General features: G+C 42.4%; 1 protein-coding gene across 2 annotated transcripts in view; it reads right to left on the bottom strand.

Annotated features, from left to right (window-relative positions):
• Nucleotides 1-960: 960 nt before the first annotated feature.
• Nucleotides 961-17420, bottom strand: part of ATP8A2 (ATPase phospholipid transporting 8A2) — a 281480-nt gene continuing 265020 nt past the window's right edge. For both annotated transcript variants that reach the window (XM_042839218.1, XM_042839220.1), the window contains exons 36-37: nt 9513-9604; nt 961-2530 (exon numbers count right to left, since the gene is read on the bottom strand). In XM_042839218.1, coding sequence (XP_042695152.1) covers nt 2433-2530; nt 9513-9604 — 190 coding nt within the window. In that variant the 3' untranslated portion in view covers nt 961-2432. The remainder of the gene's footprint in view (nt 2531-9512; nt 9605-17420) is intronic.

The following is a 17420-nucleotide window of genomic DNA, read 5'->3' as shown; positions in this document are numbered from 1 at the left end:
TAATTCCCATTGAGCTGACATCCAACACACGTACCTCGGTCCAAGCCCCCACTCATTCGAGGGTGGGTTTGTCTTCGTGCCCCCCTCTGACCTCAATTTACAGAGAGGTCACAGTGATGCAGCCCACAGCCTGTGCCAATAAAATAAATCACATTGGATGGCAGCTGCTCCTCCCCAGCACCTCTCATTGGCTCTGTGAAACGTTTGTTGGACCAAGTTAAGAACAGAAAAGACTCCGGGATCCCTTCTATTCTCTGCTCAACACATTTATTTGCCCTTCTCCATTATTCGGAGGTTTTTAAAAGTCTTTTTTTTTGGTATCCTCAAGAAAAACCTCCAAATTGTTTACATACCGATGTTTAGTGTGTGGCTTAGAATACAAAGAGTGAGCTGATCTCACTTTGTCTCAGTGGGCAGCTAATTTTCCTTGTGGTGCTACAAAAGGAAGAAGCAGTTAGCAGTTTCGAGGACACCTCACATTTCCTAAAAAGATTTCGCTTCTAAATGAAAGAAACTGTTTAACAGGTTAGATCGGGATTAAGATTTGCAAACTCCTGGGATCAGGTTTAGCCTCCCCTTATTTATCTTCTCCCCTAGAATTCCTGCCTTTAAACAAAACTAATCTCGCAGAAAAACACACACGCACACACTTGGCCCCTCGACATTTGCGCCTATGGCAAAATTATTTGCAATTTCCCCTTACTGCATAATTGTCTCATTAGCACTGCAGAAAGAAGGTGATGACTTTTGCCTCCGTGCCATCGACCTAATCCAGGAGCAATCCTGCCTGGTGCCACAGGAGCTAAACCTCCTTTGTAACAAGGGAGGGGACTCGGGCCCCTGAGGTGGCACTGGGAACCGGCCTGCCGCTGCAGTGCCGGCATTCACTCACAGCCTGTCAGTGAGATGAAGCCAGTGAGTCAGGCTGGTTTTTTTTTTTTTTTTTTTTTTTTTTTTTTCTTTGCTAAGCATAAATATTCATATTCAAATTGCTTTCGGATATATTTAAATCAACAAAAGTTCTGGATGACGGTCAATAGGGCAAGAAACAGCGCCAACTTCTCAAACGCACAGATGTAGTATATACATTAACCACAAAACCTGGCTAGAACACAGCAGTATTTACTTTATGCTATTCAGAAACGTGGCTTGGCGACTGAAATTAATAGAACTTGTCTGGAGGACAGCATAAGCTTTCTAAGAGCTCTTTCAGCTTTAAATTATGCCCCAGTTTTCCCTCTTTTTCCATAGTGCCAATGTATGCAGCAGCACGCTTGCCCCTCTCACAGAGTCAGTGAAGGCAGCGTTCTTCCCAGGGCTTGCCATGAAGGGGCGGGCAGCCTGCGGATGGATCTGCTCTAGAGAAGGGCCCGCTCTGGCCGCACAAACAAGCAGCAGGTCTTCCCTCCACAACGAGCAGCTCTGTGTGCACATGCACTCACATGCATGTTAACCTTTCCTAACTTCCCCCAGCCCTCCCCTCGCACCTGGCCGGAGGAACGCCTCTGTAGGATCACAGCACAAGGTGCACACGCTCTTCTGTCTATGGATGTGAAAAGCTTCTACCTCTCTGTTCCTACTGGTTCACTCTATTGTTAAAATGGGAATGGGATAATGGAGGGAAATCCCAGGCTAACTCTGAAGTGAACATCGAAATATAACCTGCCGAGTTACCTATGTGAGTTCCTTTTTGTGAGAATGCCATGCGCTCCACGCAGCTGCCTGGCAAGCTCTCCAACTCCCACAGCCTGGCTGTGCAAGTAAGCTATTGATCTATTTTCAGAAAGCTAGGACAGAGCCCTAATAAATCCTGTAAGAGGGCAAGAAGTACTCTATATAATTCATTGCTATTGTGATATCCTGTTATAAGAAGGCAAATAAGCATTTTTAGCTACAGATTGTGTTTCCACTGCAATCAAAATTTTTATGCCAAATTGTCTGTTAAATATTTCAGTCAAATCTAGTAATCAGTGAATGCTGGAGGGAATAAAGTCTACATGCAGCCGTGTGCTCCTGGTCTGTATGTAACAAAACAGGAAATCTCAGCACCCTGTTCCAATTAAGCAAAGGCTGATTTCTCATGGAACATAAATTTTCAGCTTTTCTCCCAGAACAACCTTATGCTGATGCTTTAAACAGTGGTAAAACATTGTTTTTAATTTCACACCTCACATAGCACAGTCAAATGCTTCATAACAACATAAACAAAACTTTAGGCAGAGCTTTGCGACTGAAGTCGAACAATGGTTTCCCCCCACAATACGTACTACTCAAGGTTTGCAGGGAGAATACAGAAACGTGTTGGCTAAGGCCACAGAAATGAGTTCTCTGGTGTTTTGGCTGCTGCTGCCGACCCTAGTCAAGAATGTGTTAAGAGTGGATGCATTGATCCAAATCCCATTATTCCCACCACCCATCAAGCAAAGAACCATTTATTCTATTTCTGTTCTCCTTTTGGTTGTGTCGTAGGATCGAACAACTTGTGACTGGGAAACAACGCCGTGTTCTTCTTGAGAAAACGCATAGCCATCTGAAAAAGCAAAGGAAGAAGAAAAATGACCGGAGTTCAGCTCAAAACCCAAACAGTTTTAGGCATAGCTGAAATTACAATACAGGCAGGAATGATCCTCATTTCTATGCTGCACTTCTGTCATCTATAGCTGTGCCCACATGGATGCCTGCCAGCTCTGTCTTACTGCTCTCTCAAAGGCCACATTAGTGTACATGGTCAACGTTTCCCTCTGAGCTGACCCAGCTAACAAACTTTGCATAAATTTTGGACACCAGCTTGACTTCCACAGTAGCAGAGCTTCTTTATAGACTGAACAGGCAGGTGAAGATTTGCATTTTTGGTTGACACTATCGTCTGCTCGGTATCTGCGGTCTGCCTGGAGGAACACAGAAATGTCTACACCACAGCTGGATCTGAGTCACATCTTCCTAAGTCCATTCAGGAATTATTTAATTTTTTTTAACAAGTTCCCAGGTGTCACCTGACAAATTGCACTGAGCAATTGGCTAGTCACCCAAATCTTGAAGAAAAGAAACTTCAACTTATTATGGAGGTCTCTGTTCTGCACAAGTTAATTCTGTGAGCTAATATAATCCTTTAGTCTCCCTAGACTCCCTCTCCTTCTCAGATGAGAAGAACTACACGTCTGGTTTCTTCTAAAGCACTGTGGACAACACAAGTGACTTTTCTGACATCATCTTCAAAACACCACGACTGATAAAACCATCACAACAACTAATGGACCAAGACAGTGAAACTCAAAACAATATTAAAATCAGACATGAATTTACAGAAAATTCTGAACAGAGCACAGCACAATATTCTCCGTGACACAGAGAAAGGATATTTCACTGTGAGAGAATGAGTAGTCAGAATGGAAAAGATTTGCATTGTCTCAAAATACAGAGAAAATGTCACAGGCTACACAGAGCCTGATAAGGCTTTGTAGTAACAAAATAGTCAAGAGTGAGCAGGTGTGAATTCTGCCTAGGAGAACCTAGGAATGATACCACAGTCCTGGAAGTGGGAGCTCACAAACGCTGAAATCCTACCTCAGAGCCGCCCCTGGATGAGAGATGCAGCACCAGGTAAGGGAGGACAGATTTGCCAAGTGCTACCCAGAGATGTATTTCAGGAGTTCTCCCTTAACAGGCTCAAGCCGTATTCCCTCTGGATCATGTACCAAGAGAGAAAAGGCTGAAGCAGGATATGAAGGAGACCTTGCTGGGAAGAGAGTCTTGTTTAGTTATTTGGGATGGTCTTCTCCTCTCACAGAATGGGGGTCAACATCACCTCTGATGCCTAACAGGGACTTTGCTGGAGATGCGACTTCAGAAGGCAGAACGTGCCCTACCTTAGCAGAAGAGCACACTAGCTGAAGATTAACTGACCTGAACCACAAGCACAGCAGGAAACTTTTCTTAGCGGACGGAGGAGGTTCAAGCAGAAATACATCATCCAGAACTAAGAGCAATCACATTTCCCACTTGGAGTGATTGTAACACTGTAAGAACTTCAATTTCATTATGTGACTGATCCTGGCATCCCTATTCATTTTCCCTGAGCATTCCATGCCAATATACATACAGCTACAGGGGTACAGCTTGGGCTTTCCTGTCTCTAGCTGGAGGTTCACAAAGTATATTCATGAAATACAACTCTTTTGGAAAAACTATGTGCATCCTGTATAACTGCAAAGGAAATATTTACAAAACAGGCCTTCATTTAAAAAAAGGTGGATTCACACCTGCATAAATAGCTCTGGTGGGATTATTCCATGTGAAGGACCAGCCTCCTGTTAGCTTTTTTGGCAAAATTCTCGAAGGAAAGTCAGTTTGGTCAAAGACTTCAAGGTTAAGTCCTAACAGCCTGGCAGCTGTGCTCCAAAACTTGGTGTGCATTGAGATGGCTGTGTCATATGGCTTACCAGTAGGACCAGTAGATTCAGTAGATTCAACTGCTGTAACTACTGTAGAAAACACTGCCTGCTGCACAACTGCGTGCAGCCTGTCAGACTTAGGTATTTTTCCATTACCTGCTTATTTCCAGAGCTACAGAACAGCTAGGCAGAACAACCACTCTGCAAAGCCAAAGCAAAATGCAGTCAAAGACATTTAACACACACCAGCAGAAAACACCTTAGCCTACAAACTTTTGCTGGATTGAGATGAGCACTGGTTAATAATACCAGTGGCATTCCTATGTCCTCGTGTTCTTAACCCACTCCAAAATATCAGCAACGAGGTTTTTGTGCATTTGTCAGGGGAAAGTACTTGCACCTTGCCCCTGTTCAGTGAAAACATTCGGCACTATATTTAAAGCTTTTACCATAGATCTCTATACGACAAGATCATTTCACACTATACTTTTAATTTGTATGATGATTAAGCTTGAGCTTCAAGCTGCTCAGGCAGCTGTCTGTGCCCAATGAGAATGCTGTGAACACTCACGTCCCATTCACATTCTCTGTTTCCACTCTCCAATTCCACTGCTTTCAGACCCCATCCAAAAACAATGACAGTTTCCACCAGCCAGTTACTAGGGAACACTTCGGAAGTTTGAACTTTTCCCCGAACCCTGGCTTTAAAACCACACCTAGGAGCCTGCTGCAGAACAAGGCTCCCATTGTTCCAGCCCCAGGACAGAGCGGCTTCTTAGGGGCTCTGTGGCCACAGCCACTCGCGGCTGCTGCAGAAGGAGGAACCTTTGTCCTCAGAGACCTTCTGTTAACAGAGGGAAGGAGCAGTTCTAAATCTCCGTCAGCGTGGCTCATTTGTCAAGCAGAGATTCACATACATTCTCATCAAATCTAAGGTTTCATTGGTACCCGATACTATCAGGCAACCTAATGAATTTTAAAAGAGTTCTGGTGTTTTGCTTTTTTTCTTTTAAGGCTTTGATATTCTATTAGTAGATCAGAATCCAGTCTCCAATCAGGTTTCTAATTTAACAGAATCATTTTCTGTGTCCTGCAATGACCATCCTGGTCTTTGCAATGCTGGATTAGAGAAACCCTCTCTGCACACATCCCGAATGTGCAGAGCGCACTGCTCCATCTCAGCAGCTCACTCATGTGCAATAGCTTCCGAGATGGGATCAGAGAGCAGGGTGCTGGACTACATGATCTCCAGAGGTCCCTTCTGACCCTACTATTCTGTGACGGCTTGAAAATCTGCTCACTGAAAAACTGTGCAGTTTTACATTCTTCAGAGATTTATTTTAGAGGCTCATTGCTCCTTGTGCTCATCTGATACACCTGAACTGCTGGGTTTGTTGAACAAACACAGGTTCTGGCTGGGAGCCTCCCAGAAATCTTTCCTTCCTGAGCATTTCACTATTTCATACACACAGCAGTGTGCAGTTCAGCATAGCCTGCAATGTAAGATGCCTTGTGCCATCATATTGTTTGTCTTGGGAGAAAAACACCCAGATTCAAATCCGCTAAAAGGGAAATGAACTGTAAAAAAAAAAAACCACAAAAAACAACCCTTTAAAAAGTGCCGTGTCTACCAAAATCTCTATGACAAAACGAAAATCAATGTTAGAGTATTGCTTGGCCAGCCAAATTCTCTCTCAGGCCAAACACTGTTCTGCAAGGAGACTTAATAAGATGTTACAATTCACGCCTCCCAATAAAATCTCCCAATTTGTAAATGCAAACTCAGCTTTGACTTCTCAGGGAACCCTCTTCTACTGATCCTGCGAAAGCAAGAGCTGCTTTAAATCTTCTGCATTCTGACTGATGCTTACAGAAATTATTATTTCCCCGCTGATAAACCACGCCAGTGTTCTCTGAAAGACCCAAGAGGAATTCCTGACAAATGGTCCCATCTCTGTTTTCCCAGATACTAACTTATGGGTATGTGCATGTAAAATACAGAGCCAGATGCCTCGGCATCAATTCTAAACTAATTATTCCCACTGCTTTTCCTTAAGATGATTTTAAAATATAGTCACATTACTCAACAGTCAACAAATACGTTGCTGCCTTGTAAAAAAAAAGAGACATACTATATTTCTAACACATGTAAGATAGTAGGAAACAGAGTTTTAAAAGCTTCTGAAGTAGCTACCCTGTTGTGTTTCAAATCAAAATGCGCCAGGAGTGAAGTGAAAGGAAGAAGGTGTCTGCTAGTGGAAAATAAATGGTAAGATTAGAGTCCTCAGCATGAACACATTATTATTATTTATTATTCGTCAGCCCCCATGCTGTGAAACAAACCTCAGCTGACAGGTGTTTTTTTCCCACTGATTAATAAGGTGCAAACCATACGCCCTGTGTTCACGTTTACTCTATGCAATAACCATATAGCATTGAAGGAAGAGGGATTTTCTTTGCAAACATAGGAAATCTGGGCCAAGCACGTTAATCCTCATTCAAGCACGGCACTCTGCATTTAAAGAGGAGTTCTGCCAGAGCAGTGCTTAATAGGGGGATTCCGCTCTGTTTGTAAGAGCATGCGGAGACAAATGACAACTGAACACTGACAGGATACTCTGAATTATGAGAGTGAATCTGCACTGGAGAGATTGTATTGGGCATTCCTTAGAGACAGCCAAGGATGAAGGCACCTGAGCAAATGGGACAGCACCACCTGTCCTGCTGGTGAGGCTCTGGGGACAGGTGGCAGAGGCCAGTCGTGCAAGGAAGACAGGGGACTCGAGAACTGTCTTTGGTGTCCAGAGAGCTTGTCTAAAGGAGCTGCTAATTCCACAAAGTCAGAGCTAAAAAAGAAAAGACAGCAACTGCAATGGAGACTTGGCTTGCTTTGCTAATGCTTTAGGAAAGGGGATGGCTCACCAACAGAAAGCTATGAGACACACTGCGCAAGCTTCTCTTTCCCACCCACCATAGGGCTGTGCAGGCTTACGCTCTGTCATCTTTCCCTGCCACTGCAGATGACCAGAAGCAGCCTTGAAACGCCTTGCACTATTTTTCTGGCACTTATCTCCATATGATTGAAACACATTTATATAGGCATCGCTTCCACACCAAAAAGTTGGAAACATTTTTTGTCAGAAGTTCATCTCAAACCAGTACTGCATCTTTACCATTTGTTCTAGGAAGTCTAACCTCATTTTTCTTCCTCACTGGGACCAAAGCAGTTGATTTGCTTAAGCCTTTGTCAGCTCTAACTAAACAAACCATTTTCATGTTTTATATGCAAGTGTCAGATTCTGAGCTGAAGTCACACAAGAGATTTTTGGAAGAAGTGCCCTTTACAGGCTGAGAACTTGGAGCCTGGCAATAACACACAAACAGTTCAAGACTTCAAACACAGTGCATGTAGTGTGATTTAAGATATTGGCCCAGCAAGTCAAGGCAACTGCCCTATTCATCAATTCTTTGCTTTGAAGATTTCCAGCATTTAGTAAACAGTTATACAACTCAGGGTTGTGAAAACAGCACATATGTTCTCCGAATTTCACATGCCCTTGTACATGCAGCAGCTATGCAACATTTGAAAATACATTTGACAAGAGATGATGGAAATTTTAAAGAATCGTGGCTACAATGTAGAAAGAGTCTGAGAAACCTAACAGCTTCACCACGAAATTTATATTCACGTGAAACAGATCGCTGACTGCAATTTGTCCTGACTGCACTGACTCATTTAGCACTTCAGCTAGTTATTGAACTTAGAGTTTATGTCAATGTCTCATTTTTCTTTCCCAATAGCAATTCGCTTATACTGATATGTGCACCACCAAACTCAAAGCATATATCAAGTCTGACCATTCACTACCGGTGTATCTCCTTTGTGCACTGTGGTGTCTACAGCAGACTTCCTTGACAGTAATTTTTTAATGCATTTCAACAATTCCTTCTGCCAGTCATCCTCCTTGGAATTCCCTCACAGAACATGTTTGTGTGCCCACAGCAGAGCTGCAGTCAGCATCCCTGCCTCCCTGACTCAGAAGATTAGATGCTGCAAAGAACACGTGGTTCACAGGGCTGCTTGGCGCATCAATCTCCTTTGCCAGGAGCAATGAGATTGATAACTGAAGACCCTATATCCCACTGAAAGCAACATCTTTACAGCTGCTTTGTAAAGGACAAAGACAAGCAGATTCATCAGTGTCCCACCCATTCTGATCAAATTTCCTGTGGAAAACAAGGATACCTCAAGCATTTAAGTTCTCAAATCCCAGCCTTGCCACCATGACATGAACCACATTTCTGCCACAGAAAATAGCACAGTCAACAAGTGAGATTCCAGTTAGCTTTCTTGAGCTATGAGCTTTCAATGATCTAACTTCTCATTGCAACAGTGATACAAAACCCAAATCCCACTGCCTGCCCCTTGCCCTCAGAGCAGTGGTGCTGCATGCAGGGGGTTATTTCCTTAGTAAGATGAGCAAAAAAAACCCAGGTCTGGCAGATAGAGGCCTGTCATGTGTTCCTCCAGGAAGATGAATAAATGGATGACTTCAACACCGGCAAGAAATGCAATTTATTCCAAATAGCATCACTGAGGAGGTGTGAGGTCAACTCTCCTCCCTAGAGAGGACGAAGAGGGAGAGGAGCAATGCAGCTCTGCTTGCCACAGCTTTCCTCATCAGACATACATAACTCCCAGTCGGCATCCTGCAGTATCACTGTATTCTCAGCTAACCACAACTAATAAGACTTTATGAATAAAGAAGCCGTTTCTATTTAAGCCAGGCTCTATCACAACATTTATTTTATCCTGCTGAGTTTTTGATTTCACAGAATTCTTGAGACTATCAGGATTTTACGTTTAGAGAATCTGCATGTTGGGATTCTGTCATCTGGGCCCGTTGATTGAATCCTAGGGAATTATGCACATTTGAGCTCTGCTTGCCTAGGGCCAAATACACTAATTCCACTTCCAAATGTACATCTCCTGGCTGGCAGCTCAGCTTCTGCACTAGATTATCTCTACCTACAATTTAATTAAAAAGTAATCACCTTTCGTTTCACTCCTCTGGGACTGACTGCAATGCAACACACAAGTATACACAAACCATTACTTACGTGATACACTTTGCTGGACAGAATGAGCACGGAAAAGGCTCGGAGGAGTTTTCCTGCCAAGCCTTTTTAACAAATGATCACGTTCGTTCACACTGAGGGAAGGAAAAAAAAATCAGTGAGTAACCAGGTAATTTTAAGATAAATGTCAGCTGTACTTAAAGTACCTGTCAGCTTTGGCTTTGTCAGTATTTGAGATGGTGGCAGCATGAAAAAAATAAACCTTTCCTTTAAACTGCACAATACCCATAATATTCTCTAATAATGGAAATTCTTCCTTTCTAAGGCCACTTTTTAAGGATTACATTTAATTCATCCATCCCTAATATCACAGTCATTGTGATTTCTGAATGTAAGACATCTACAAACTGTTACAAGCCATATCAAATGTCCAACATCAAGTGGTATGGAGCATCTCAAAGGAGATCTCTTTCTAGTATTACACAAAGGGTGGCACCCACCAACTGCCGTAGAGAGAAGGAGCAACACGTTGCAGCTTAGCACATGGCAAGAGGTCTCTATCACACCTGCAAAAGTGCCTGAAATAACTGAAGGCAGCACCACTGTTGAGTTCTAAAGATTTTCATCTCCAATCCTGGAGAAAAAACTTTCAATTCAAGAGTCCCCTTTGCTTTACACAGCTCATATTAGAAGACTGAACTTACCAACAGTAAAAACACAAGCTGAAGGCGAAAAATATGTATTTCAAGGAGTTGAAAGAAAAAACTAACTGGATTTAACATATACATGCATATCATTAGAGCCACTATCCACTCTTAAGTTATACAGACATCAAGAACTGTATGTCAAGAATAGACTATGGCTAACATCCGGACATTTCAGAGCACTTATCTACGTAAGCAAGTGGCATAAAGTGCAACAGAAGACAGCGTAGGTGTAGAAATCTTGTTGGACTGAGGCGTCCAGGAACTGTTGTATATCAGATGATTAAGAAATACATATTACAACCTACTTTAGTTGAAAGCTGTGGCTCTGGGCAGCCTGGTCTAACGGCTGGCAACCCTGCTGACAGCAGGGGGGTTGAAACTAGATGATTGTTATGGTGTTTTTCAACCCAGGCCATTCTATGACTCTATGAAAGTTCCTGTAAGATGGGGTTGCTTTTTTCCCTGTCTCATACTTGTTCCTAACACTGAGATGGCAACACTGCAGATGCCTATACTGCAGCTCCTTGCAGCACCTTTGTTCCATTTACACCACATTAATGCTGCCTGCTTCCATTTCCAGTCTTGCTTGTTCTTTCATGTCCTCATTCGCAAGTAATTCCACTGGTTATGCCGTAAATGTGGATGCACATTTGAAAGGCAAACGCGGGTATCTTTCTTGGGTTAGATTACAAGTTCACATATATTTGGTATATGAAATGGAAATCCCAGCAAGCACAGCTGCTGCTGCCAACAAGCTCACAACAGCTTTAAACAAACAACTCCCTTTCACTGAAGCAATTTGCTAACTTCAAACAAGAAAGTAAGCAAAGAATCTCCGATACGTCTATAATGTGTAACCCAGCCATGCAGGCTTATATTGCACTTAATATTCCATTAGGTTAATATCCAGACGCACAGCCCGTTTAGCGAGTAACAAGATGCCCATGAAAGAAAGGGAGGAATCCTCCTTTTTTTCTTTTTACTTTTTTTTCCCTGTGATCTGTGAGTCCAGCCAGCCAGGTTAAGAAACCCTTTGGACCTTTCCCATAAAATCTTTATGAACTGTCAACATTTTCAGATGATTGGTCTCTTTTCCTCCTTCACTGGTCACAGCAGAATCATGCCTGCAACAGATACACTAGGCAGCTTTTCCTGTCTGCAGCCAGTTTTATTTGCTTGGTAGCATTTTCCTTCAATAGGAGTTGGAAGCAAAACTAAAGACACCAACTGAGAGCATCAAAAAGCCTGTAAGAGCTCACTTGGATCATGAGATCTGCATGCATTCAAAGAGAGAACTACAGTTTTCCACTAAAAACAGAGATGCAGTATGGAAACTTCTGAAGAGCTTGGAAGATCCAACTTAGAAAAAAGACTGGCTGACTGAAAGAAAACCAAGTACACAAAGAAAAACCCAAATGCTGTAGGCATGCAGCAGAATAGAAAGCATACTACAAAGAGTCATCACAGAAGAGGATGGCAGGTATAAAGTGAGACATGACATTTTCTGAACTTACGCTAAAGAGGTTGACAGCCTCCAGAAACCACCACTGCTGGTGTGTGCACTACCCAGCAATGCGGTGCTCAGCAGAGGACTGCCAGCTCACTCGGGAGAGCACAGACTGTATGTGCAGCAAACAATCTGAACCTAGTGGTGGTCTGTGACTGAGAGAAGAGGGACACCTGCCCATCGTCTCCATACCCATCTCAGCAAGAGACCAGAGGCCACTTCTGGATGGACTGCTTAAAAGTGATGGCAGGTAAGCTTATGGATTTTGATACATTAGTTAAACACAGTCCTGGGAATGGCAAAAAACATGCAGCCATTGTGCTTTCTGCTTTGATAAAGGAATTTGAGAATATGTTTCAAGACTGCCACAAAAAATCATCCGTTTTTTGGTTTATTTGCAACTCTATTTTCAGTTAACATAAATACACTACCTGTGAATTTTCAACTGGAATGTAAAGAGAGTTGCAATCCAAAACCTGATCATCTCTTTACCAAACTTTTATGTCTTCTTATCAGAGAGATATTTTCCTCACATCACAGTCACGATTTACTTGTGTCATCGCTTTTTGGCATTGCATACACTTGGGAACAACTACATTGAAGGATGAAGTACAGGGAGAGTAAAATTTCATTAAAAATCTCTGACAAACACCTTGAGAACTTACTACAAATTGCAACTACTGCCATTGAATCTGACAGATGAGTTAGTTTCACAAAAACAAAATCACATATCCCAGCAGTTTTATGGTTTTATTGCTCTCTTTTTTATATGTTTTAATAAAAAAATTAACAATTAAGTTTTGTTACTTTATACACTTTAACTGTAGTATATATTTAAAGAGGGCTTTGCTGAAAGTAATGCCTCCTATGTTATTCTGTTGGCCCACAATGTCAGAGGTGGATGTTGGTGGCATGGCAGAAGAGGCTGAACCTTCCCACCAATATCCCATTACATGTTGTTGCTATGTGACAGATGGCAGCAGAGGGGCAGTTTGACAGAATGGCATCTGATATGGAAGTGCATGTGAGACACTGAGTTCCTCTTCACAGAAAAAATGGCACCCAGTGACATTCATCAACACTTGCTGAACTTTGATGGAGACAGAAAAGTGGACGTGAGCACAGCGAGGTGGCGGGTGGTGCATTTCAGTGGTGACAACAGTGACAGTGGGTCAGCTCTGCTGCAGACTTTTAAGAGCATGCCACTTAGGCTCTTGATCGTTCCTGAATAAAAATTGAATAGTTTGTGGTGGTGACGATGTGGAAAAATAATGTTTCCTAGTTGAAAATTTGCACAATCAAATGGTCTTATTGTGTTTTTCTACCCATTCCATGGAAATTAATAGGAAGCATTATTTTTGGAGTGACCTACGTATATATGGCCCAAGACAATCCTGGCCCTCTTCACTCACTGCGGCCCAGGCAAGCCAAAAGGTTGAACAACTATGCTCTAAGTGCAAGTCATGACTAAATATACTGCATGTTGAGACGTATCAAGCAGTATAAAATGAATTCCTAACATCAGAAGTAAACGCAATACAACTCTTCTGAAATTGATGAGTATGATTTATTAAAAGGTATTAGAACTTCCAATAGAAAGTGTGAAAGGAAAGTGAAGTTGAATGGACTACTTAACGACACCAAGGTCTGCACTGATACCAACTCAGTCCTTGCTTTCAGGTTTTCTTCTGCTACTAGCAGATAACAAAAAATAAAGACTTCTCATTGGTCTCCCCTCACTACAGTGCAAAACTAGTGATGGCCTCAGACTCCCAGACATATTAGTCCTTACCCACAAATGTACTGCTTGTAAATCAATCCTGAGTATTAGTTGTGATGATTGTAAGTGTTAAATCTACTTTCCAGACACAGAAGCCAGCAAAGAAACCCTCCCACCAGAGTCTAAGGATGGCATCTTCAGATGCATCACAGTAAAAGGGTAAAAAAGAGAATGTGAGATCATATGGTGAATACTGGATATGCTTGTGTTTATACTCAGGACCTAAAAAAGGTGTCAGAGTGAAAGAAATCACAAACCCAGACATCCTGATGGGAGTCAATGACCCAGAAAGTGACAGTGAAATATGCTTTACTTGGTTGGTTAGTGACCTCAGGAGGGTAAGGGAGAAGCTTCATCTATCTGTAATTACACGAAGGACAGCACACAGACAGAATGCTTTGAACTAAACAAATCAATAGTTGCTCAGAACAAAAACAAGCAAAAAAAAAAAAAGCCCAATTCAGAGGGTTACTTTGAAAAAACAACTGAAAAAAGTAATTATTCATGTCATAGAAAACTAGACTCAGTTGCTATCAACAATAAAAAATACCATGCACAAGAAATACCTTTGCAATGTCTTCCTAAATGGGATGAGATTACTTCAGTCTGCCTGAAAGTCTATGCTAACAACATTACACAAATTCATTAACATTAATATGACAAAATAAAAGATAAACGAAAAACATCATTTAATTTTTCCATTCCATGAACGAAATAACTCCTCCATTTTTGCATCAGAACTGCTCAAAGATGTAAAAAGAGATCTTCATTTTATTTCTGTGTGTTCCCTTCTTGCTCTTCACAAGAGCAAACAGCTCCTAAATCCAGGCAGCAAACATCTGGCTTTACACATTCAAATGAGGAACACCAAAACAAACAGAATAATTCAAAGCTGACCACAACGTCCTGCTGGCTCATTTGCTCAAGTAATTAAAAAAAGATGAGCTTCACCACCAATTAACCTACTGAGGACTAATTAGCGTTAATGAGGATTTGCGGTACTTGGTATAGCTTGACCCAGAATGTCCTCCCCGGTTCACTAATTGGCTGGTGGCAAAGCAGGGCTCACAAAAAAGGGAAGGTTAAAGTGGATGCAGGTGTCTCTTAAAATTGGATCTTCCCTGAGAAAACACATGCACAGCTGAGCTTAAAAAATTCAGGGCTCCCCTTGTCTCACATGAGTTGAACTGCTATGAAATGAGCTTGTGTTTTGTTATGATTTGCTAATGGAGATGGAGAGCACAGGCATGAGAAATGGGCAAAGATGCTCTTGTTTTTACTTGCTGCCCTTATAGATTATTCAGAAGTCAGACAGACACATATGAAATGATCTGGTTGTGTTTCCTGCCTTTCATAAAGGCAGAATTGAGTTATTAGTGCAGCATTCCTAGGGCTGCTAAAAACTATGTAAATAACACAGAAAGCATATCCCAGCTGCTGCCCCTCTGCCTTAGTAGCACCCAATGAGCCCGTGGCAGAGGCACAGCCATTCAGTGCAAGACACCCACTGTCACCTTCATGAGTAAGGCCAGAGGACAAGCAGGATACTTCTGTTGTGTAAATAGCTAGAGACTATAGATCCATAGAACAGTCTGGATTGGAAGGGGCCTTTAAGATCATCTGGTTCCAACCCTCCTGCTATAGGCAGGGACACTTCCCTCTAGATCAGGTTGCTCACAGCCCCATCCAGCCTGGCCCCGAATGTCTCCAGGGAGGGAGCATCCACAACCTCACTGGGCAATCTGTTCCAGTGCTTCACCATCCTCACAGTAAAAAATATCTAGTCCAAATCTATCCTCGCTATATGCCCTTATGAAAAGTCACTCCTCAGCTTTTCTGTGGACCCCCTACAGGTACTGAAAGACCCTGGCCCTTTGCCCTACTGTCTGGAGGTGCTCTATCACTATTTCTTCAGTTCTATGCTATTGATTTGGCATTAGCAACAGATAAACCATTGCGTGGCTTGGTTTAAATCAGAAAACCCTACAAAGTTCAGGCTGAAATTCCGCTCTTCACTCCACAGTGCTCCTCCTACCCACACGCACTCTCAAATGACACAGCAATAAACTCACATTTAGCATCTTTTCTTCCCCCACTCACACATTCTGTTAAATATCTTGCTGTCCAAGCAGTCTTGGCTGCTTACATTCATTTCCTGTGGCAAATAATTCTTGCAACTCACTGTAATTGTGCTACAACAGCAGGGAGGAAGGGGAAAAGAAAATTTCTGCATAACATCTCATGTGGCTGAACGAGTTAAAAGATCAAAAGTTTCTGTCCCTTTCATCCTAGATTTTGAGGAGAGAGACAAATACTCTTCTCTCAATTTTTAAAATTGATGTTCCAAACAGTGACTTACACAAAAGCTTGCTGTTTCTTTGTTGACATTTTTCCATCTCTAAAAGTTGCATCAACATAAAATATTAAGAGAAGGAAAAAAGGTCTGAAACAATCAGACATGCTCAGCTTTGATCAGTCATAATCACCGAACCACTTACAAGCAGATTGTTGATTTTCATTTCAATCTCTTGGTTCTCAGATTCCTTAAAGTTTCTTCTAAAGGTTAATCAGAGGTTCAGGTGTGATTAATTTTACATCAGCATAACCTGACACAGATCCCTCCCTGCCACAATACACCAATTGTTCCTGAGGATGCATTTGCTTCTCCCTACTTCCATTCCTCACTTTTTGCGTGCTGTAACCCTGCTTAAACACTTCCAGTGTCCATCACTGCTCTGGTGGACAAAGGGTGAGTAGCAAGTTCTAGGCAGAGGCTCTGACCACACGTTTGTAATTGGCCAGAGGAGACCTGCTTGTCTTCCTTTTGCGCTCCATTCTCCCTGCTGCCTGAGCGCGCTCCTCCAGCACAGCCACAGGCCTTGATTTAATTTGTTTTCTCTCCGTTCAAACTCAAATGCATTACTCAAATTCATGTAAAGGAGTTGTTACACTGGAGATAGGCAGTGTTCAAAAAACACGGAGATGTGGCACTGAGAGACATGTCTAGTGAGCATAGTAGCGATGGGCTGATGGCTGAACTAGATGATCTTAGTGGTCTTCTCCAGCCTTAATGACTCTGTGATTCTACGATTCTGTGACAATGAATGCTGACTTGGCATAAGGCTAATGGAAAAACCCAGTATTCTTACAGACCATGAGCCCCAAATTGAACAAGCATGCAAAACAATCTCAAATGCATCCCACTGATGGCTGAGGATTCACAAAACTCTGTGTACTCACGTATCCAGAACAATCAGAGCTTTGGGAGAAAGGGCTGCACATGGGAAAGGTTCACCCTGACCAGTTGTCTGAGCAAGTATGTCTCCAAAGACCAGAGGATGGGATGGAGGCATCACAAAATGAAATCACCCTCCTACAGAATACTCAAAGTAGCAACCATAGGCTTCTGCTGCTTTCTGTTTCGGTCCACAAAGGGGAGATGTTATTTTTGGTTATCTATTATTGGATTGCAGGAATGTTTTACTATGAGGTCAATCAGGATAGCAGGTCTTAATTTAAAAGGCAAACAGGCATTACTGATAATGAAGCTGCAGTGTAATCAAAGGAAATCTCCAGAGCATTTCACAAGGAAGCATCTGAGGCTTATAAACAGTAAAGCCAAAATCAGCATTTTCTTAGTAGAGTCAGCATCTACACACTGTTTAATCGCTCAAGATGCAGCCGAAATAAGACATCCACATCCCAGTCCCTGCTGCATTCTTCTGTAAATACTCCATTAGCCATCAACAAGAAACAGACCATGTCTAGAAGACCAAGGGGTTGCTGAGCACAGTGCAGAGGGAAGTGCAGAGGGAAGCATGGCCTGTGCCATTTGCAGGCTGATATGTGCAAGAGGTTCCCAATCACAGATGACTTCTGCATCAATACAACCAGGCCCTAGGGAGTAACAAAGGGCTCAGAAGCAGCTGATTGCCCGAGAAAGCTGGAGGCATTAT

The sequence above is a fragment of the Centrocercus urophasianus genome, unplaced genomic scaffold, assembly GCF_019232065.1.
Source record: "Centrocercus urophasianus isolate 14NV4802_14NV808 unplaced genomic scaffold, USGS_Curo_1.0 seq_9, whole genome shotgun sequence".
Taxonomy (NCBI): domain Eukaryota; kingdom Metazoa; phylum Chordata; class Aves; order Galliformes; family Phasianidae; genus Centrocercus; species Centrocercus urophasianus.
This window is presented reverse-complemented; position numbering and strand designations above follow the sequence as displayed.